Genomic DNA, 23369 nt, shown 5'->3' with positions numbered 1-23369 from the left:
TTCACGGATTGCCTAACGATGGGTATCAAGTACCTCGAAGTGGTCAAGCGAAGGTCGCATCCCACCAAACAGATGGTCCCCAGACAAAATTAGGGTATGACAGTTTTCAAGACTATTACAGTCTCATTTGCCTTCTAGAGACAATCATATCCATTGGCATGCAGAGACAACCATATCTTTCGCTATTTATCTTTTCTAAGACTATCAGAGTCTTTTGTCGACACTTTGATGTCTCCCTTACTTTGCAAGACTTCAAGGTTTTTTGTTGATATACCCGATGTCTCTTATGCTCTTTCTTTTTTACAAGTTTCACTGATTGGGCTTTCGCTAGTGGCCGGTCAGATGGTGAGTGTTAGACATGTGGCCTCAGAAATCTTAAGAAGGGGTGAATTAATTTCCCACTAGTAACTTTTAACCCCCTTCTAAAAGAAGAGATAGGCTCAGGATGCAGAAGAAGCAGCAATCAATTTAATAATGTTCTTTAAACATACAAGACAAAATTGATTGCAATAAAATGAATGAGATAAGGGAAGAGAGAATGCAATCACAATTTTTATACTGGTTCGGCAAAGTCTGTGCCTACGTCCAGTACTCAAGCAACCCACTTGAGATTTTCCACTCCCTTCATAAAAATTTGTTTAGAAAGTATGAACCACACAGGGACAACTCATCCCTTGTGTTAAGGAATCCTTACAACTTAAGAGACCCTCAGTCCCTTAATCAATCTCTTTGAAAGAGAAAAAAGAAAAAAGAATTCTCTCTTGAAGAAAAGGATATTACAATTGAAGTCCATGGATGAACTCTTAATGGATTTGCAAGTGTTTGCCCAAGAGTTTCTTTTGAGAGAGCATTTGACAATGAAGTTCTCTTGGAATCTCTCTCATTCATTTTGTGCCCCAAGTCACCTATCTATAGGCCTTTGATGACCATTCAAAAATCTCTTGAACAAATGTGACTCTTGTTGGATCGAGTGGCCTCAGAATAATTAAGAAGGGGGGGTTGAATTAATTATTCCTAAAACTTTACCAATTAAAAAATTACTCTTTTAAGGCTTTTACTTAGGTTGTTAAGAGAATATGGAGTAGAAGAGAAACTTAACAGAAAGTAAAAGCAGAAATTAAATGCACAACGGAAAGTAAAAGAGTAGGGAAGAAGGAAACAAACACACAAGGATTTTTATACTGGTTCAGCACAAACCTGTGCCTACCTCCAATCCCCAAGCAACCTGCGGTCCTTGGGATTTCTTTCAACCTTGTAAAAAACCTTTTACAAGCAAAGATCCACAAGGGATGTACCCTCCCTTGTTCTCTTTGAACCTAGTGGATGTACCCTCCACTAGAACTGATCCACAAGAAATGTACCCTCTCTTGTTCTCAGTCAAACCCAAGTAGATGTACCCTCTACTTGTGCCACAAAGGATGTACCCTCCAATGTGTTAAGACAAAGATCTCAGGATGTTACAGAAAGTGTGGACGTAATTTTCTCTAAAACTTAAAAATAAACTATCCTTTTTTATCTATCATAATAATTTAATAAATGATTTTATATCCCAAAAACATTGAATGATAAAATTTTAATAAAAATATAATCATTTTAATAAAATATTTGTATTATTTTTTTAAAAAAAGTATTATTATTAATTTTGAGAAAACCTCCTTATCGTATCAAAGTTCGTTTTCAGCCTAAAATATACATGGGGCAACCCTGTGAAAATATTGATGAATCTAATGTGAAGGTGATGCATACGCGCGGGTAGCAGTATCTAATCAAAGTCAATGAAGTGACTTTGGGGTTAACTTGAAGCAGCAAAAAGAAAGGAATAACAAAGACGGAAGCACTATTTTCTTGACATTTTCAATTATAAACGCACTTCAGGAACCTTCCCAGAACTCTTTGTTGGACCCTTTTCTTCTTGAATTCACACGCGTTGAATTTGTTCAATATTTAATCTAAGTTCATTCATTCGTTATAGGTCTACAATTCAAAGGGCCTCTCATATTCCTCATTCCCATTTCCCATTTGCGTTCTCCGATTCAAATTGTTTCAATATTCTCCTCTTTGTTCATCATCATGCTTTCGTTACGGTTACTTCGCCTTTTCTCTGTTCGTTCTACGTGTAACCAAGCTCCCATTCTGCAGGAAAGCTATAAGGTGTTTTTCGAATTCCCCAATCTAACATTTTCTTTCTGCATTATTTATTTTCTCACTTCTAATGTATTTTGAGTATTTCTTTTACTGTAATATACTAATATTTTATTTCCCACTTTACAACAAGATGTTATGTTTAGGTGTATAAAGAAACTGGCTTACGATCGTTATCTACAGGTATGTCATGTCCAGCTTCATCTTATTAGTTGTTTTATTTCGTGGTCGTTCTTGATTCGCTTTCAACTTGAATTACTATTATTATATAGAGAGAATGACGTGAGATAGCTTGAAATTATTGCAAAACCACAACCTTCAAATGAATTTAAATATGAACTTAATAAAGTAACGCTACGTAGCATTAATATGAAATAATTGTCGTGATTGTCATGTATAGCTTCTAGCTTATTAGCTTACTAGTAACATTAATATATGTCCCTTCGCAGAATCAACTAATGTAATGCTATTAAACTAACTGTTGGCTAAAAATATACTATTAAAAAAACTATAATGTTAAATTTAAGGAAACTACTTATGCATCTTCTAGGTATAATACAGCGTTTGTTTTGTAGCATTAGAGTCAAACAACTCATATCATAGTTTATTTGGTGATATTATATTATGCATTCTATGAACCTATATAATAGGATATTCTTTTGTTACTCTTGATATTGTTACAAATTATTCATTAGCTTCTCGATGATTAATTTTCGGTGATAGTTAAGTATATTTGTAACAAAAAAGGTATATACATATCTTGTATAACAGTATAAGTAATTAATAAAAAGAAATCTTGTTGAAGAAAAACTGACAAGGGTAAAAATTGACGTGCCAGCTCGCAGTGATTACGATTAAGAACCCTATTAGTATACACTACACTCCACGACTGTATTTTTTTTCAAGTGCTCTTTCTGGGAAAAAAATGACAACCCAAATTATAAGTTTGTAACATTTTCTCTGTGGAAATTATGGCCAATCTCTTTAATAATAGAAGAGAAAGAAAGTAAGAAACACATTCTATACGGAAATCTCAATTTTCATTTTCTCTTGTAAATTCAGAAACCCCAACACGCTCTGTCGGTGTAGGTTCGGTGAAAATGAGTTCAAGAGGAAAGCAGGGTGCCATCGTTTCTTACCAAAACGTCGTCGTAATGAGGCACGGCGAGCGCTTCGACAACTTCGAGCCGTCATGGGCGGCGACGGCGGCGCGGCCTTGGGACCCGCCGCTGGCCGAGGCCGGCCGGAAACGGGCGTTCAAAACGGGCCTGAGGCTCCGAGAGAGTGTCGAGTTTCCGATCGGGCGCGTCTTCGTTTCGCCGTTCCTCCGCTGCCTCCAGACCGCCGTGGAACTCGTGGCATCTCTCTCCGATGGTGTTGCCGTTAAGCCTTCCGAAGTCAAGGTCAGATTGTTTTTATTCTCAACTTTTTCTTAGGCAAAATGTCAAAAAGAATGTTGAATACCGAGCAATCCGGACACATCGAAAATCCATAAAACTATTGACAAAAAAAAAAGTTTATTTTTTTTATTCTGAGCTTGATCCAGTTTTTTTTATTTTTATTTCATTTCTTTTTATTATACACCGTGTAAAATTTAATGATTTAAATAATTTCTTAGTCTTTAAGCTTTATAATTCTCTTAAAAAAAATTAGTTTAGTCTCTAATTTTAGTTTGATAAAAGGTGAGAAATTGAAAATTTAACTAAAAATTAGAAGAAAAAGAATGAGAAATTTAAAATTTTAAACTAAAAATAAAAAGAGATTAGAAATAGAAAATTCTAGATAAAAGCAAATTGATAAAAAGATTTAATTGTAACATTCAAAGACTTGTTTGTAACAATTACAATATTGGGGGATTGTAACATGATTCCTAGTTGTAGTTAGTTTAGTATTTCTTGTCTTTCTTTGTCAAGAATAGTTGCAAGTTTGCAATTTTGTTTGATTGTGTAAACTGCAGGTCTCTGTCGAGTATGGATTGTGCGAAATGATGAACAGCAAGGCTATCCGTCCCAATGTTGCCCCCAAAGATGGAAACATGGGGTTTGATGTAGCAGTTTGTGAAGCCATGCTCCCAGCTGAGATAGTGGATAAAAATGTTGAAAGGATGTGTAAAGAGGTATAAAGGACTTCAAATTAAATATAATAATTTTTAAGTATGCATCCATGCTTAACATTTTTTACTCATAAAATTCAGTTGCCCCAGTGGGAAGAATCAGTTCTGCAAGCAGGGGCAAGATATCAGCAGTTAATTAAGGACCTTGCAGATAAATACCCTACTGAGAACTTGCTGCTTGTTACACATGGTAAAAATTTCAATTCATATCCATGTTAGGAAAATCAGTTATATAATGTTGAATTTCTAGGTTTAGATATCTGAAAAAGCACCTTTAGTTGTAGTTTATTATTTTGAATTTAATTTCTCTGCATTGTTAGCTTAAAAAAAATTTACATTGTGGACTAATATGATAATAACTTTTAAAATAGTTATTGTAAAACCAAAGAAACTTATCATACATAACAATTTGTATTAAATGATATTGTAGAAACTCTTTATAATATCGGTGCATCATCTATTTAATTGTATTTTTTTTTTTACCTTTTTTGCACTCATGATCACACTAATAGTCAGCAAAATCAATTTAAAATGAAAGATTTAATTCAATTGGTTGATCAAGTGTATTAGTTGTTGTAAACTCTTGGTATCTGTCTTCGATTCTTACCGATAAAGAACACATGAAACTGTTTTAGTACCTTGGAGAGTTATGTTTGGAGAAGCTACCTTGGATTTGAAGTATTACAGAGTAATTTTCCATGTTGAAATGTAACTAAATTAAACATTTGCAGGGGAAGGAGTCAAGGTAGCTGTTTCTTCATTCAAAAAGGATGCTGAGGTAAATGAAGTCGATTACTGTGGATATGTGGAACTTAGACGTCCCATGTTCATGAAAGATCACACATTTGCCGCTGGAGAGTTCGATTTACTTACAACTAGTGGTCAAACTGGCGTAAGCTATTTCCTACCACGTCCTTTGGGAAGTGACACCAACCAAACTTTACCATGATCAAGCATATACTCGTGATTCTCACTTCAAGTTTGTGAGCTTTATACTTGAGTGGTGTCTGTTTCAAGGTTTATAATTAGGTGAATTAAAAAAAAAACATGTTAATTAGGATTTAACATGTATAGGAACTTTTCAAATGCTAGGAGAAAATGAAAGTGAAAATCTACATGTTCCTGATTCGGATGTCATAATTTCAGAATATTTCCATAGAAAATTAATATATCCTCTCCTTAACATGGAGAATGGAGATTAAAGTCAAGTAAAATATCACAAAACTTTCTTAAAGAACAAATATATAGCCCGTTTGGTTGTAAGTTACACAAGTACTTCGCTTTCGTCAAAGTAATATATAAATAAGTAGGAAATGACGTATTGGCGTGACCAAGTTGGGAAAGTTCAATAATGACCCAAATGCAAGAAACTCGGCTAAATAAAATATAAAATTGAAATAAACCACATTATCTGCTGATAAAAAATCAAATAAACCAAATTATCAAAAAAATAAAAATTAAAAATATAAACCGACATTTCCTTCAAAATAGATTATTTATGTATTGCGGTAAGAAATTACAACTAAATCATTAATAAAACAATTGAAATAGTGATCATAATAATTGAAAATAAAAGGCCCTAAAGATGAACCAGAATTATATGAAGTACATGACGATGAATCAAATCTGCAATATATTTTTCATTTGGTAAGATTTGGGGAGTCTAGAAGATGATGAAGATAGTCATGGGGGTTTATAGTTTCATAACACCTATTCTCCATGCTAACTCACATGTTCTTTTAGTCCTAGTCAGTAGATGTTATATATAAATATTCAATGAAAGAGGTAGGATGCAGTTGCTTCCTCCCAGCAACCAAATATTGTTCTTCTAAAAATCTGAACATTTATTAGTTATATTTTCATTATTTTAATTTATATGAATTTAAATATGATGCAAGCAATACTTGTGGGGAGACCGATATTTTAGCCCTTGTGTACCTCTAGTTAAGGTACATTAGTCCCATCCGATGGACATTTCAAAGGGAATATACGAAATTTTACTTTCTCTTGTTAATCCCAGAAACTCTTTCATGTAAGAAGAATGCACCAAACAGCAAATCAATTGGAAAAATAATCTCTTTTATTGAGGGGTCAAGTTAGATTCCACTTCATGAAACAATGGTACCAATGCGAGTACTAAAAAACGTGCTGACTGACTATATTCAATTAAAAATTAAGTAAATAACAGATGACCCAATGGATAGTTGATGCACCAAATGGGCTAGGTAATGCGAAACCTGGGGGCAAAAACTGAGAAAATCCATCAGTTGAAGTTTCTGACAACCATAATATGATTGCTGACTTGTGCATGAAACCTTCAACACTTCCAAATACCATCCCATGAATGTTTATTATAATTATTGTTGTATCCACCAGGGAACCAACCCACCAGAGGTATCAGCACAAGACATGGCTGAGTCTATTGTCATGAATCATCCATATTCCTATCCAAATAAATAAGCTATTTTATTTCATAGAAGAGCTATTAAAAACCCATGAACAACAATATAAAAAAATGAGAATTAATGTCAGAACTCAGAAGGTCAAGAAAGACTATGTTGTCCTACTCCTAATAAAAGTTGGAAAAGATATTTCTAGAAGGGGATAAAAGGTAATACATTCTTCTATCTGTAGCTCATTAATGACTATGTATGGAATGAGTTCTGATTGAGTTGTAGACATGTCCAAATTATATTTACTAATATCATAGGAGGCGTTTATTTCAAGTCTTGTGTTATATTTCCAGAAATATTATGAGGAGGAATGTTATTTCTGGGTATATTTAAAAATGAGTTTGGTTACATTTTAATATTTATGGGAATATCATTTTCCAATCCCTCCGTGTGGGAATAAAAGTATGGTAAAAATGGAAGTTATAGTATTCCTTGGTATGTAATATTCCCATGTTACATTCCCAGGAATCAACTTTTACTCCGTGAAACAAATGCACTCTTAATAATGATGCATTTGCACAATAAAAGGTGTCAAATGCATTAACACATTAAAGCACATACAAATTTCACGAGATGTCAAAGAAAGGACAGAAGATTCCCCCATATTTTCAAATGTCTAAGCAATTCATCTCCCCCATAACCATTCCACCCTTTAAAAATAAAATGACATTGGTGAAAGATAGTCTCCATCCCAACAGTTCATTATTTGCATTAAATTTTAGGGGTCTTGCTAACAAATGTTAATACAGAACTGACTTAAAAGCATTTAATACCTTTCATTAAATCCTTTTAATTACTTCAAAGTTTATACTTTAAAGAAGAAAATATAAAAAACTGCTGCGATTTCAAGATATTATATTTTTATTTAGTCCTTTCTACTTTCATCTATTATGTTAGGAACTTCTTTCTAAAGTAAGAAAAATAGAACCCACAAGAAAAAAATTGCACACAACAGGGAAAAACTGAAATAACTTTGTTATTGCTGAAAGAGAGAGAACAAACTAAGAGACAACGTATACAAGTATACCTCCAAAGGAGCTTTATCCTTTTACAACTGGCAATAGTCCAGTAACTGTATATTTCAAATCCTCCCCTCTCACTGAAGAGAAGACTCTTATTTATAGGAGTTACAATTCTCCAAATAACAGAACTAACTAACTCTCCTATCCCTCTAAGTGTTTGTTACAACTTTTTGACCCTTTCCTTTTCTTATAATAAACCTGCAAACCCAAACCCTTTCCTGCTACTGTTGCTTGGACTCAGTCCTAACAATACCTCCTCCCTCCGAAACAACCTTGTCCTCAAGGTTGAAATCGGGAAACTGATTTCTGATGATAGAAATGTCTTTCTAGGTAGCTTCTTCTTAAAGTTTGCCTTGCCAATGCACCAAAACTTGAGGGATTTCCGTGCCTTACTCAGTAACTATGCGACTGCCAAGAATTTTGTCAGGTTTGTAGTTCTCAATGGTGCCCTGCAACTCTGCTGGGAGGTCTGTTTCTACAGGGGATTGCCTGCTGCAGCCTTTTTGAGCTAAGAAGCGTGGAAGACAAGATGTATGTGTGCTTGTTCAGGAAGTTGCAATTTGAATGCTACGGCTCCAATTTGTTGAAGAACCAAATAAGGCCCATAGTATTTGGCTGAGAGCTAATGATGTAATTTGGTAGGCATAGAGGTTTGTCTGTGAGGTCTGATCTTTAGATAAACCCAATCTCCTGGCTGAATCTGAGACATTTTCCTACACACATTAGCGTAATGAGCCATCTGATTTTGAGCCTTTTGTAGATGGAACTTTAATTGTTTCAACGCTTCATCTTTGTCCATTAAATCCTAAGCAACAACTTCTACAAGAGTTTCCCCAAGTACAAATTTAGTAAGAGAGGTAATGGTCTACCATATACTACCTCAAAAGGAGAGAAGTGTGCAGCACTTTAGTAGCTAGTATTATACCAGTATTCTGCCCAAGGAATAAAGTCTGCCCAGGATTTTGGCTGTTCTGAACTGAAACATCTGAGATAGGTTTCTAAGGTTCTGTTAAGCACTTTTGTCTGCCCATCTGATTTTGGGTGATAGGTTGTGCTCATCTTTAAAGCAGTTCCCTGCAATCTGAATAATTCTTTCCAAAAATGACTCATAAAAGTAGGGTCCCTGTCACTGACAATAGATATAGGCACCCCATGCAACCGAATTATTTCTTTAACAAAAATTTCAGCTATAGACCTAGCAGACTATGGGTGCTTAATCACAATAAAATGCCCATATTTGCTTAACCTATCCACCACTACTAGTATAGCATCAAACCCTGTTGACTTCGGCAAACCTACAATAAAATCCATGTTGATTTCTTCCCAAATAGCGCTTGGAATTGGCAAAGGTTGCAGTAAACCTGCTAGAGAGGATGCTTGATATTTGCTTCTTTGGTACACATGACACGCAACCACAAACTCTGATTTCTCCCTTCATTCCTATCCAATAAAGCGATTGAGCGATTCTTCGATAAGTTCTGTATATACCCGACTGCCCTCCCATAGGATAACTATGAAATTCCTGTAGTAACTTTGGAATCCACAATGAAGAAGCTCACAGGACCAGCCTCCCTTTGTAGTATAATCTGTCATGCTCCAGGGTGTACTGAGGTTGTGAATCTGGATTCTCCTTCAATTCTTCTCAGATTTTAGCCAACGTGGGATCCTTCTAAACTTCGTCATCAATTTCTGTTGTGTCTTGCTAGAAAGGTCTAGAAATGCCCTGCAATTCTTTGTCTTCATCTCTTCTAGAGATAGAGCATCAGCAACCATGTTTGAAGCCCCCACCTTATACACAATGTCGAACTCATACCAGCAACTTGGCAAGCCAATTTTGTTAGTTCTGAGTTGTAATTCGCTGCTCAAGTAGATATCTCAAACTTTTTTGGTCAGTGTATACAGTAAATTTCTGACCCAGAAGATAAGGCCTCCAATGTTGTATGGCTAAGACGAGCCATCAGTTCCTTTTCATACACAGATTTAGAAAGACTTGAATCTGCCAATGCTTTGCTGAAATAAGCAATTGGCTTTCTGTCTTGTTAGAACAGCTCCAATTCCCCTCCGAGGCATCACATTCTATGGAGAATTGTTTTGAAAAATTAAGCATGGATAGTACTGTTGCTGTGGTAACAGCTTGCTGTAATTGTATGAAAGCCTTATTACTATCCTCATTCCACTTAAGATTTCCTTTGTTTAATAGATCAGTCAATGGGCGGGCTATCTTCCCAGAATTGCAAATGAACCTTCTGTAATAACCCATCAGTCCTAAAAATCCCTGATGATAACATCTCAGCCACCTGAGTTTCTATCTCATTCTTCTGTAAGTGAGGTTAACGATAAGGCCTCACATTAACTGGACCTGTGCCAGACTTAATTGGAATTCAATGATCAACCTCTCTAGACGGTGGTAAACCCTTAGGTTCCTGAAAAATTGTAGCGAGCCCTGTCAGCACCTGCTGCAACAGACTTTCTTGGTTCGTTAAATCAATTTGTTCCACGTGGTTGCTTTCAGTTACCCACAGCATGAACATCATCTCAACCTCCTGGCTAGCTATTTTCTGCTGTGTTCTCAAAATGATCATTGTCTTAGACAAACCAAGAACTCCCTGAATCAACACATTCTGATCTTGATGGACAAAAGACATACTTAGGGTCCTCCAATTCACCTTAATTTCTCCCAATGTTTCCAGTCAAGCAACTCCCAGAATTAGGTCCACTCCTCCCAACTCAAATAGAAAGAAGTCTCCTACCATAGTATAAGCTCCCAACTGTATTTTTAAGTTCTTACAGCATCCTTGAGTGGATTTGTGATTACCATCTCCCAATCTCACTTTGTGGGATCTGTGCTGAGTCCCAATATTTGTTTGTCCCTGTAATTCTCCCCTAAGCTTCATGGTTTGAGGCTGGGGTTAGCCCACCTGCGGAACAAAGGACAAATCCATCCACTGGCAAACCGTCTCCAAAACTTCCTCATCTTCCTCATTCCCATTTTCATTTTCTAATCTTGTAATCTCCCCGTCTTCATTAATCTGCTCATCCTCAGCCAGTATTACAACTCATTTTTTTCAAGACAACGGTGCCCTGGCCCAAAGGCCAAACCACAGTGATAACAGCGCCCTAAGTCCCTTGATTTGACATACTCAGCATAGCGAAGGGTTCGAGATCCTCTGTTTCGCAGTCCCAAGAATCCTGGTTTGGCTACCGAAGGCGTAGAAGACATTTTGCTCTCTCCTTGTAGATTCCGAGTCCCATCAGTGAATGTTCAGGCATTATTGGTACCACCAAACGCCCCTAACCGCGATACAGCTCCGTTGCCGCCTTGATATCTGAAACCCACACTTGTACTCCAACCCTGCAAATTTCCAAAACTTTGAACCTGTTTCATCGAATCTTCAATGTTGTGGGCAACCTCCATGGCTCGCACCAGTTCCTTTGAGTCGTGTGGACAGACTAGACTTTGAATGTCTTGACTCAACCTAGCCAAGAAATACACAAGAACTTGGTCCTCTGCACTTGGTTTGGCTCGAGCAATCAAAAGTTCAAATTCTTGGATGTACTCCTCAACCCCTCCGGTTTGTCTTTAATGTCACCAATCTTTCATATACTATTCCTCACCCATTTCCTCCAAACTGCCACATCAGTGCAGTGCTTCCATGATCTCCAATAAATGTTCTTGGACTTCTGGCACCAGAACTGGAACCAGTGAATAGTGTTACTGATAGAACAGGACCAGAAACAGAGGAAAAGATTATATTATTATGGTGGTGCTTCCAACACCCAAAACAGAATCCAAAGTGAGTTTTGAGGTCTCACCACCCTCCACTTCCTACTCCCCCATTCTAACTTCCCTCTAATTGACTATATATAGTTTCTTAACTAATTAGTAGGATCAGCTACCTTACTATTTGTAGGTTGCCAATCCCTAACAAATTTCTGACCCGAATAACTGGGTTTCTACAGATTATACCCCTGGCTATTACTCAAGGGTAATTTTCCTAAAACTTTGTTCTTATCCTCTACTCTTCGAGCCTTAACCATAGCTTCCATCAAGTTCTTTGGTTCATGAAGCCTTACCTTAGTGCTAATCTCTTCCTTTAATCCCTTGAGGAACACTTCCACCAGAAATGGCTCCTCCAACCCCTTCACCATTCCAACGCACTTCTCAAATTGGCCTATGAATCCTTGCATTGTCTCTTCTTGTTCCAGTGGCAGCAACACTTGAAAAGGATTTCCTAGGCTAGAAGCTTGAAACCTTTAGGTGACAGTAATCTTGAATCCATTCCAAGAGTGGTTTGGATTCCAAGATTCCCACAATTGGAACCAACCCAGAGCTTCCCCATTCATCGTGACCATTACAACCTCCAACTTGTCCTCTTCCCTTACAGTGCGCAACCGGAAATATCTTTCGATCTTTGTCAACCAGCTCATAGGATCATCAGCACCGAATATGGGTATTTCCAAATTCCTCCACCGATTGTCCTCATGTGTCGTAGTGCCCTCATCTCCTCCGCTCGACTCAGCTGTGTGAATGTTCGTAGTGGGAGATTTTTTCTCCCATGCCACCGCCAACCTTTGTATCATCCTGATAACACTAGTAAATCACTGATAAAGAAAATAGAAGAAAACAGAGCCAAACACCAAGAACAGAGAGTAAATCACTAAGAATCTTTATTGCTTATAGAAGAACTCAGAACAGAGAATTACAACTGAAAAAGGTTTAACTGAATCCCAATTCAGTTGAACTTCTGTACCCAACTCTAACTGAACCCCAATTCAGTTAGTCCCAAATCCCAATATGCCAAAAAATTCTTTACCATCAGTTAGAGCTCTTATTTATAGTACTCTTTAACTAACAGAATTTAGTTAGTTATTCCTATTACTGCCAGGCTTCCTAACATACACTTTGGTAATAAGAGGTTTAGACATTCTCTTGACCCTATCAATACTCCCCCCCAAAAAGAACCACCTTGTCCTCAAGGGGAAATTGAGGAAAAACCTCTAAAGTCTGAGTAGCTGACTCCCAAGAGTTCTCACAAGCTGGTAATTGGTTCCATTGAACCAAAACTTCCAACTTTCCCCAAGCATCCTCTCTCCATTGAAGAATTTCAGCCGGCTGAACCTGTAGTTCCATTTCTTCAGAAAGTAAAGGAGGTAGTGGGTGAGGGTGCAGAAGAGGCTTGAGTGACTTTTTCAGCAAAGATACATGAAATATAGGGTGAATTTTAGCATGAGCCGAGAGCTCCAACTTGTATGCTACAGGACCAATCCTTTCCAGAATCTTATAAGGCCCGTAAAATTTAGGGGATAGCTTTGCTACTGGTCTTCTAGCCAAAGAGATCATCTTGTAAGGTTGAAGCTTCAAAAATACCCAATCACCTACCTCAAAGTCAATCTGTCTTCTGTGTTTATTAGCTTGTGCTTTCATCAGATCCTGGGCCTTTAAAAGATTCTGCTTTAACTCTTGTAAGACCACATCTCTGGCTACCAGTAGCTGATTCACTACATCAATCTTGGAAGTAAAAGTGCACCCTTTAATCAAAGTAGGAGGATCTCTTCCATATAAAGCCTTGAATGGTGTCATGCCAACATAAATATTGAAAGTAGTATTGAACCAAAATTCTGCCCAAGACAACCAATCAACCCATTGTTTTGGCTTTGGACCCACAAAACATATGAGATAAGTTTCCAAACTCCTATTAACCACTTTTGTTTGTCCATCGGTTTGAGGATGGTATGCAATGCTATACTTCAATTGTGTTCCTACTAATCTGAACAATTCCTGCCAAAACTGACCGAGAAAAATCTGATCTCTGTCTAAAACTATAGAAGCAGGAAAACCATGGAGTTTGACCACTTCTCTGACAAACACAACAGTCACATCCTTAGCAGAAAAAGGACAACTTAGAGCATAAAAATGAGCATATTTCGTTAACCTGTCTACTACCACAAAGATAGTGTCCTTTCCCCTGGATTTTGCCAAACCTGAAATGAAATCCATGGAGATATCTTGCCACACTTGAGTTGGTATCAACAGTGGCTGTAAAAGACCTCCAGGAGCCAAGGTCGAATGTTTGTATCTCTGGCAAACGTCACAAACCTCCACATACTTTTTCACATAATTCCTCATGCCCTCCCAATAAAAAAAAAAAAACTAGATACCCTTTTGAAAGTTCTGAAGAAACCGGAGTGGCCCCCAGCAACACTATCATGGCATTCAGCTAGAATAAGAGGAATTCTATTTTAAGATTTTGACAACACTAATTTTCCTTTGTACAACAACCTCCCAGCTTGAAATTGGAATCCAGGGTGAAAATTAGGATCCCCAGCCAGATCCTGAATAACCTTCTGCCATTTTGGTTCCTGTTGCACCTCTTGAAACCAATCCTCAGAATCAGCTAACTGTATTACAGAAACAGCAGCATACATAGCCTTTCTGGAGAAAGCATCGGCAACAGGATTTTCCTTGCCTAGCTTGAATTGGATCTCAAAATCAAATCCAATGAGCTTCACAGTCCACTTAAACTGCTCCTCAGTAAAGAGCCTCTGGTCTGTGAGGAATTTCAAACTCCTTTGATCAGTCTTGATAACAAAGTGTCTCCCCATAAGATAGTGTTTCCATTTCTGTACAGCTTGCACAACTGCCATCAACTCCCTTTCATAGATTGACTTCAGCTGTGCTCGAGGGGAGAGTCCTTTGCTCCAAAAAGCCAAAGGCCTGCCCTCTTGCATAAGAACAGCCCCTACTCCTTTACTAGAAGCATCTGTCTCCAGAACAAAGGTTTTTGAAAAATCGAGAACTGCTAATAAAGGCAAACTGACCATGGCAGATTTTAAAGTTTCAAAAGCTAGAGTAGCTTCTGGTGTCCATACAAAGCTATTCTTTTTCAGTAATTCAATCAAAGGCTTTGCTATTTTACCATAGCCTTGGACAAATCTTCTATAGTAGCCTGTCAGTCCTAAAAACCCCCTCAAACTCTTCGAATCTTTAGGAACTGGCCAGGAACTCATTGTTGCCAGCCTGCCACCTTGGATTTATCTGCTGCCACCCCCGAACCAAAAATGATGTGGCCAAGATACTCTAAATTGGGCTTAGCAAAACTGCATTTCTTTATGTTGGCAGTTAAAGAATGAGTCCTTAAAGCTTCTAACACTTGCCTCAAATGATCCACATGAACCAACTCATCCTTGCTATAGATTAGAATGTCATCAAAAAATACCAAGGCAAATTGCCTAAGGAATGGCCTCAATACGTCATTCATAAGGCCTTGAAAAGTTGATGGAGCATTGGTAAGACCAAAAGGCATGACCACAAACTCATAATGCCCCTTATGTGTCCTAAAGGCTGTTTTCTCAATATCTGAATCTTTCATTCTGATTTGGTGATATCCAGCCTTCAAATCCAATTTAGTGAAGATAGTAGCTCCACCAATTTCATCCAAAGGCTCCTCTATTATTGGAATTGGAAATTTATTAGGTATGGTTATCTTGTTTAAAGCTCGATAATCCACACAAAATCTCCAGCCCCCATCTTTCTTTTTGACTAAGATAATAGGGCTAGAATAAGGACTTATGCTAGGCCTTATGACCCCTAATTCCATCATTTCCCTAACCATCCTTTCTATCTCATTTTTCTGATAACGAGGATACTTATAAGGCCTCAGATTGGGAATATAAGCACCTTCTGTTAATTGGATGGCATGATCATGTCCTCTTATTGGAGGTAACCCTTGAGGATCAGCAAAAACATCCGCAAATTCTGCTAACAAATCCAGAGCAGCTGCAGGAATTTCCACTTTTTCAATGGCAGCCTTAGTAGAAGATTCACAATGAATCATTAATCCTTCTCCTTCCCCCTTCAGAATCTGCATCAAAGCCCCTAAAGAAAGTGCAGTTCTTGTCAATGCAGGATTTCCAGAAATCTTAATCAATTTGCCTCCCTGTTTGACAGTAAGTTCCAGCTTGCCAAAATCAGCCTTGATTTCCCCCAAACCAGCTAACCAATCCAACCCCAAAACAATATCCACCCCTTTCAAAGTAAACAAATAGAAATCTTGTTTAATTTCGAGTTGCTGCAATTGGAACTTTAAATTGGGACACTTTCCTTTGCACCTCACTTTATGGTCATCTCCCACCTCCACAAGGTAAGAAAGAGTATCTTGAACTCTCAAGTTCAGTTTATCCACCAATTCTGTAGCTATAAAATTGTGGGAAGCCCCACAATCCAACAATATCACAATAGAATGGTCCTGTAATAAACCCTCCACTTTCCAGGATTTTGAAGTGGTAAATCCAGACATAGAGCATAATGATAATTGCAAGGATTTAAAAGTTTGCAAACTGTCTTCTGGTTCCTCTTCCTCTACCTCTTCTTCTTCTGCTTCTAGTATTATCATTTTGAATTGCCTATTTTTGCATCTGTGTTCTCTAGTAAATGGCCCATCACATCTAAAACATAGTCCCTTTTCTTTTTTCTCCCTCATTTCTGCCCCAGTTAAATGCTTAAATTCTCCACTCCTATTCCTCCCACTTTCTACAATTTTGCTTTGTCCTGTACCACTCCCTGTACTACTCACAGCAGAAACTTCATTCTTCTTATCATTTCCCAATTTAGACTCCAAAGTAACAGTTTTAGTGTAGGGACTACTTCTAGAATAACTAGAAGTTCTAGCATAGCCATAACTATTCCTCTTATTAAGCAACACATTCTTTTGTTCTATCAATAAATCTTTTTGAATGATTTCCAATAAAGAATGTAAATCATACAATTTTACCTCTACTTGCAACTCTTCCTTAAGGCCATTCAGAAAAATTCCTCTAACGAATTCTTGATCAATAGTCCTCAATGCTCCCACATACTTCTCAAAATCTTCCACAAATTCCTCCACAGTGCCTGTTTGCTTGAGAAATAGCAATTGTTCAAACGGATTTTGAATCATGGAAGGTTGAAATCTCCTCACAACAGCAAGTTTGAACCTCTCCCAATTTGGATTTGGATTGCACCTCTCCTACCCACCATTGATACCAACTCAAATCTTTTCCCTCCAAAGCCATCACTGTCGCTTGCATCTTTTCATCTTCAATGACATCTTTCAACAGAAAATATCTCTCCAATCGATGCGTCCAGCCAAACAAATCTTCTCCAGCAAAAATTGGAATCTCCAGCTTGCGCCACTTCTCCCTTCGATTCGTATCCTCAAGATGACCACCACTGCTGCCAATTCCTTCAAGAATTGGACCTCCCTCACGATCACAATCTCGATTTTGGCCAAATCGCTCTACAATCTCTGTGATTTGTTCCTCGTGTTTCTTCGCCAGAGCTTCAACAAGCTCCAATCGAATCCTCATCACACCCAAGACAAAATACGAAGTGAGTTTCAAGGTCTCACCACCCTCCACTTCCTACTCTCACATTCTAATTTCCCTCTAATTGACTATTTATAGTTTCTTAACTAACTAAGAGTTAGTTCTAACTATCTAACAATTAGTTATTAGTTAGTTATCCTAGCTGTCCTAACTAACTGACAGCTAACATACACCTTTCCCCCTTCTATCAGTTACCCTCCATGTTGATGACGCCAATTTTAGCTTATCTGAAGGCTCGATCTTCTGTACTTCAAAGAATTTTTCCTGTCTCGCCAACCATCCAAGTGGGTCATTACCTTCAAAAGCAGGTAATTCAACCTTCTTGACCCAAGAACGAAGAGGAAAATTTTTTTCTTCCTTGGATTCTCCAATCTCCTCCAATTCTTCCACTGGTTTCTCATTTTTATTCACAGAATTGTCCTCCTCAATATATGATGACTTCTTGTTTTTCATCTGTAACAGAAAATCTTTGATGTAGTTCATATCAAACTTTAATTCCACCAGTTGCAGTCCTTGCTCACTGACAGCTTTTTCTCCAATGCTCCAACCCAATTGATGATCCGGCAAGTCAGACCAACTTGTTAGGAACTTCTTTCTAAAGTAGGAAAAATAGAACCCACAACGGAAAAATTGCACACAACAGGGAAAAAAATGAATAGCTTTCTTATTGTTGAAAGAGAGAGAACAAACCAAGAGCCAAGGTATACGAGTATGCATCCAAAGGAGCTTTCTCCTTTTACACTGGCAATAGTCCAGTAACTGTATATTTCAAATCCTCCCCTCTCACTGAAGACTCTTATTTCTAGGAGTTACGATTCTCCAAATAACAGAACTAACTAACTCTCCTATCCCTCTAAGTGTTTGTTACAATTTTTTGACCCTTTCATTTTCCTGTAAAAACCTGCAAACCCAAACCCTTTCCTGCTACAGATTGTTGCTGGGACTCAATCCTAACATAGTAATTCATACCCTTAGAAAATTTGTTAGCAAATTCAAAATTCTTTGTAACAGAAACACCAACCTTTATTTTTCTTCCTTTTGCAGAGTTAAACAATATTTTAAAACTTACACAGAAGCTGTATTTTACACTATTCAATTTGGAGATATATTTTCTTTATATAAACTAAAAAGTAAAAACATATGCTTACTTATTCTGCGTTCGTGGACGTAATCCAAGTTTTGCTCTTAAATTTGCTCCTGCTTTCATGAGATCTTCCACCTATATGCAATAATATAATGTACATGAAAACCAACATGAAGGGAAGCAGATCCCACAATTAGGTGAAAAGAACATCAATAGTTCTCCTGACATCTATAATAACAAAACATTCCACCAGTCATTTTCACATCTTCTATTGCAAGTTTCCAACAACAAAACCATCTTCAAAATAAAAAAATGGTAAACAGCAAAGTACAAAATGCAATCTTATGATAAAAACTTCCAATTTAACTTCTTTCATATCAATCATAATCATCTGTAGTATCATACATTTCAAACAGCCAAGTAACAACTATTGGGTTATGGATATGATACTTAGGTGCCCAGAGGGCAAAGGTACCAAACTACCAATTACTAGTATAAAGGTTTATGCACTACATAAGGTTTGCCCACAACAAAATGAAAACAGAAACTCTGCATTGACACAAGAAAGTAAAGAAAATATAACATCATATCTCCATAGTACCATGAAAGTTGCAGAAAGAAAAAAATGAGGAAATGTTCAATGTTGGATGCAGAATTGATCAACTAATTAAGAACTCAAATTTAGTTTATTATAAGAAAAAGAACATAATTAATAAATACAAGTTAGCATAGTTGAAAAAGAGAACTGTGGAATTAAACTAAAAAATAATGAACTATATGATATGGCTAATGAAACACCAAAAAACAAGTTTACAGCATTTTGTCATGCACCAAATGCACAGCTTTGCCATGTGAATGTTGAATCTGTCAGATTCATGTTTTAGAAACATTACACCACCCAAACAGATGTATCAAGAAGCCTCTAAAGATTGGATTCAGATACAGGAAAGTATAAGTACACTTCAATGAGAAAAACAGAAAGTGACTGTCTCAGTAATGACATAATCCAGACAGTGGGCTCCCACAAATTTTGCCTCTAGTCTCTACTCTCTACTTTATATATTCTGAATAGTTTGTCTTTTCTCACTACCATTATGTGTTTTATACTTTATTCTCTAAACTGCACCCTGATTTTAAAGAAGTTTATTGCATGAAAAAGCATAAGTGTTTAACTGTTTAGGTGACATAGCAACTAAAATGCTTTTGATACCTTACATCAACAGAATCCAACCCTCTTGCTTCATGTTATTTTTTGCATTTCAATAAAATTCATCAATACCTTTACATTCATGGGAAAAACATAATCCCAGTTGGCATACTTCCAGCATGATCTAAGTTGTAGCTTTATGTGCAAGTGGATATCCTTCAGTGTTATTAAATAGCAACCATGGCGCCGCCATGGCAGAATGCTGTGGCGGATTTTTTGCCAACTGCCATAGGCAATTTGTGAAGGGAGGCCCACCACGGTGGCACCATAACGCACAATGACATGTTAATATGGCAGAATTTCGGCCTTCTGCCATGTTCTACCATCCACTATTGATAACACTGATATCCTTAACCCTACCTCTAACTTTTTGTCAGTACTCACTACACATGCCTAACACATTGTCACAATACTTTCATATTAAAAGTAAGACATAGAAAAACTTTGGTTTCTTGCTTATTATGTCTACACAGTATTTAAGTCATTAACACTTTGATAAAAAAAAAAAATACCAAGGACATCATATTGGTGCTTCTTTCTCCCTTACTTAACAACCTAAGGAATACAAAGAACTGAAATATATCTGAAACTATGACTCTATATTGTGTAAACTGCAAAGATTCATTTAGAATTGACAAGTAATTCAATCTCATGTGAATTTAGTCATAATGAATTAATGATAGCTCTGTTCACCACTTCACCTAAAATATTTCTTTTCACTGTTCAACCGCATGAACTCTGCACAAAAAGATCAACAGCAGTTCAATTGGGCCTCACTTATTCAACGAGATACTAGAATATATTCAACTAAGCCAACTTAACCATCTTGGTCATTTTGCATATTTTATTAAAAATCATATCATTTGTCAACAATTTTGCAAGTGGTGTTACTCATAAAAGAATCAGGCAATTAATCAAGAGCTGGATTAGCATAACTGGACTGCCATGGAAGCCATGGTAGAACAATGCACTGTCATGAATCACAGCAAACAAAATATGACCAAACATTAATAAGAGGCAACATCACATGTGCAAGGCATTTTCAGTAGTTTAAAAAAAAAAAATTTCTCTTTGACCAATGATTTAAACAATGGAACTAGCAATGTCTCCCAGTTCAACCTCAAAATAACCAAAACACAATAGTTTTTTCCAACTTTAACTGTATACAGGATTGTCCTCTTTCAAGCTCAAACTTCCTTGGTAACTTAAACTACTGTCTTCTCCAAAGAAACCAATAAGCTATAAAACATTATGCAGGATTTCTCCACTATAAAGACATTTCGTCCACACACAACTTCAGTCTACAAGCTACAAACCCTCTGTTGACATCTCACTCACAACATGAAATCCACTGCCTAATACACAACTTTCAAGAACTCAAATGACAATTCACATTGCTCAACCTCCCTTGTTAACTCTTTTTTTTTTTAATTGACAAATATTAATTGTTAGTTTTATTAGCAGCGGAATTCTAACCCACGACCTCTTCCCACCTCCCTTCTCCCTTCTCCCTTCTCCCTTCACCACTAACCCAACCTTATAATTTATAACCGCTTCCCTTGTTAACTTGAATAGCTTAGAAACAGAACTTCCTGCCATCACCAACCAATAAACCAAAAACAAATCAAAACCCATTTCAGAATTCACTCTTCATAATCACATAACACCATCCATTTCTTTCCCCACTAAAAACTATATTTTCATCCACACCCACCCTCACACCCCAAGCAACAAATTTATTTTTAATTCAATGCCCAAATAAATAAATAAATATGTATTCATCCCGAAAGAGATCACAGACATAAAGAGAGTTAGAAAACAGAAAATGGAATGAAGATGAGAGCAGTAGTACCCTGTGGATGCCGTTAGCTTGGAGGAGTAGAACGGAGGCGGAGGCGGCGCTGCTGACGAAGAGGGAAGCTACAACGAAGGCTTTGAAAGGCATGAGGCGCGAATCGCCTCCGTGCCCTTTGGCGAAGGTACGAATTCCCAATCCCATTTGAGCAGCGCTGGCCACTCCCCACCACCATTTGTTGCCACCGTCACTGTTGCCACTGCCTGCGGCTTCCTCCATCTTCATATTCTCTTATGATTCTGGGTTCACTAAATCACCAGCGAGGGCTTCTAATTCTATCTACCTTGGCGACATTTACCGGCGGCACCAATCGGAGTTTTTCACCACTTTAGCAAAGCTTAAGCTTGTTGAGATTATTATATTATTACATATTTTCTTTAAAAATACTTAAATGTATTATTAATTAAACACAATAAATTATAACATTATTAATTATTTGAAAGTATTAAAAAATGGAAAGAAAAAAAAAACAGGATCAAAATTCGGGTTTGTATTCTTAACCTGATTTTGACAAAAAAAAAAAAAACAAGGGAGGGGACTGAGATTCAGTGTGTCTGTAACAAATTCTCACCCTGAATAACAAAAATGTCTAATTAGGTAAATAAAATAAAAATCTCGAAGACCTTTCTTGAATAGTTAGAGAGCCTAATGAAAACACAAAAATTACTTTTTAATAAAGTGTGAATTTTAGAAAATAAGGTCACCGGTATTTTGGAACTTCTTAGATCCAAAGACCAATAAATTCGTTTTTCTACTAACGATCTCGACAAAATAACAACACAACTATCTAAATTATCTTTAGGAAAGAGTACTAATCAATCCTCAAAAAAATTTGTGTTGGAAAAACCAAGAAAATGAGAACTATACCCTTTACAGAAACTTCACAAACAGTTTGAGGACACAACCCTGTAACCAAATCTATAAACCAACATCTTGGAATCATAGATATATTCTTTAGGAGAACAAACTTCCGAACCAGATAACTAGAACAAATAGTAGACATAGAATCCAATATTGATATTGAGTCAAATTCTAGGATAGACTCTCTGAATCCTAGACAATTATACAACCTAAACTGGCTAAGTTCTGATAGAACCAGTTTATACAGATACAGAAGAATGGATGACTTCCATCTTCCTGATGGGAGACAAAGAGGTATCGAGTCGAAAAATGCTAAATACAAAATTAAAAATAAAGAAAGAAAAATAAGAGGATAAAAGTAAAGCAAATAAAAATGAAGTATAATATAATTCAGGTAAGGTGGCAGAGCCTCCTAGTTAGAGTATATTATATTTCAAAGCAAATATCAGAGTAGGCAAAAGGAAGGATCAAATTTAGATGGATAGAAGGCACTCCTCAAGTGGACATTATAAGTTATTTCATTTAAGAAAAATATAGAATATGATGAATCTCGAACTTTTTTTTAATAAAAGAAAAACCTTATAGGTTTTCTGGATATTAAGCCTAATATTGAAGATCACTAACAGCCCACACTCTTTGGGTCTTACAAAGATCTTACTTTGAGTTTTCTAACATGTCTTTCTTTGTTGAGAGTAGGTTTTCTAGTATTAGAGGCTCTAATTGAATACCTACGAGTTGGATTCTTCTTTCTACAGGGGTGTCTACTAGGCGGTCTGTACTGAGGCATTTTCCTTCTAATTACTTTGTGGTATTGTTGTGGAGTGTAAATCTATTTACACATTTATGAATCAGCCATTTTTATCTGTTTGTTAATGGCTATGTTGGTACATGTATCTTCCCTTACTTTCATTATGTGTTGGATTCTAATAGTCAGATTGTTCATGACTGTGTCAATTTGGTCGTCATTCCAACTGTCTCTGATTTTTTGTCCTAATTTACCTGGGAGTTTTAGGAATAATTTTTCTCCCAAATTGTGACTAATTGAGGAAATTGTGTTTGTTTTTATTAAATGGGAAAAAATCTTGAAATTATTAAGAGGGTTTTGTTTTAGATACTCAATTTTTTTTAGGATAGTTACTCAATTACTATCTTGTAGTTATAATTTTTTTCTCTATATTAAAAATATCCCCTTTACTTCTTAGCTTATCCAGTTTTGATCTCCAAATTTTACTTAATATGTAATTTCGGTCTCATTATAACACATTTAGT

The 23369-nt window shown here is 36.7% G+C and overlaps 2 protein-coding genes across 7 annotated transcripts; one reads left to right on the top strand and one right to left on the bottom strand.

Annotated features, from left to right (window-relative positions):
• The first annotated feature begins 1891 nt into the window (after positions 1-1891).
• On the top strand, positions 1892-5522 carry LOC114412812. 6 transcript variants are annotated; one of them, XM_028376883.1, is made up of 6 exons: positions 1892-2151; positions 2289-2325; positions 3205-3545; positions 4100-4258; positions 4346-4445; positions 4987-5522. In XM_028376883.1, exons 1-6 carry the CDS (start codon positions 2071-2073, stop codon positions 5202-5204), a joined length of 936 nt encoding a protein of 311 aa, XP_028232684.1. In that variant the 5' UTR covers positions 1892-2070; the 3' UTR covers positions 5205-5522. The 6 variants fall into 6 exon arrangements, with proteins under 6 accessions (XP_028232684.1, XP_028232692.1, XP_028232677.1 ...); XM_028376891.1 differs by having other exon boundaries at positions 1899-2151; positions 3232-3545; positions 4337-4445; XM_028376876.1 differs by having other exon boundaries at positions 1899-2151; positions 4337-4445.
• A 2144-nt stretch (positions 5523-7666) lies between these two features.
• On the bottom strand, positions 7667-21574 carry LOC114412844. Its single transcript, XM_028376928.1, has 3 exons — positions 21237-21574; positions 18242-18312; positions 7667-12312 (listed from the first exon to the last, which is right to left on the bottom strand). The coding sequence occupies exons 1-3, from the start codon at positions 21462-21464 to the stop codon at positions 11985-11987; spliced, it is 627 nt and encodes a 208-aa protein (XP_028232729.1). The 5' UTR covers positions 21465-21574; the 3' UTR covers positions 7667-11984.
• Positions 21575-23369: the final 1795 nt, after the last annotated feature.

The sequence above is a fragment of the Glycine soja genome, chromosome 1 (assembly GCF_004193775.1).
Source record: "Glycine soja cultivar W05 chromosome 1, ASM419377v2, whole genome shotgun sequence".
Classification (NCBI taxonomy): domain Eukaryota; kingdom Viridiplantae; phylum Streptophyta; class Magnoliopsida; order Fabales; family Fabaceae; genus Glycine; species Glycine soja.
This window is presented reverse-complemented; position numbering and strand designations above follow the sequence as displayed.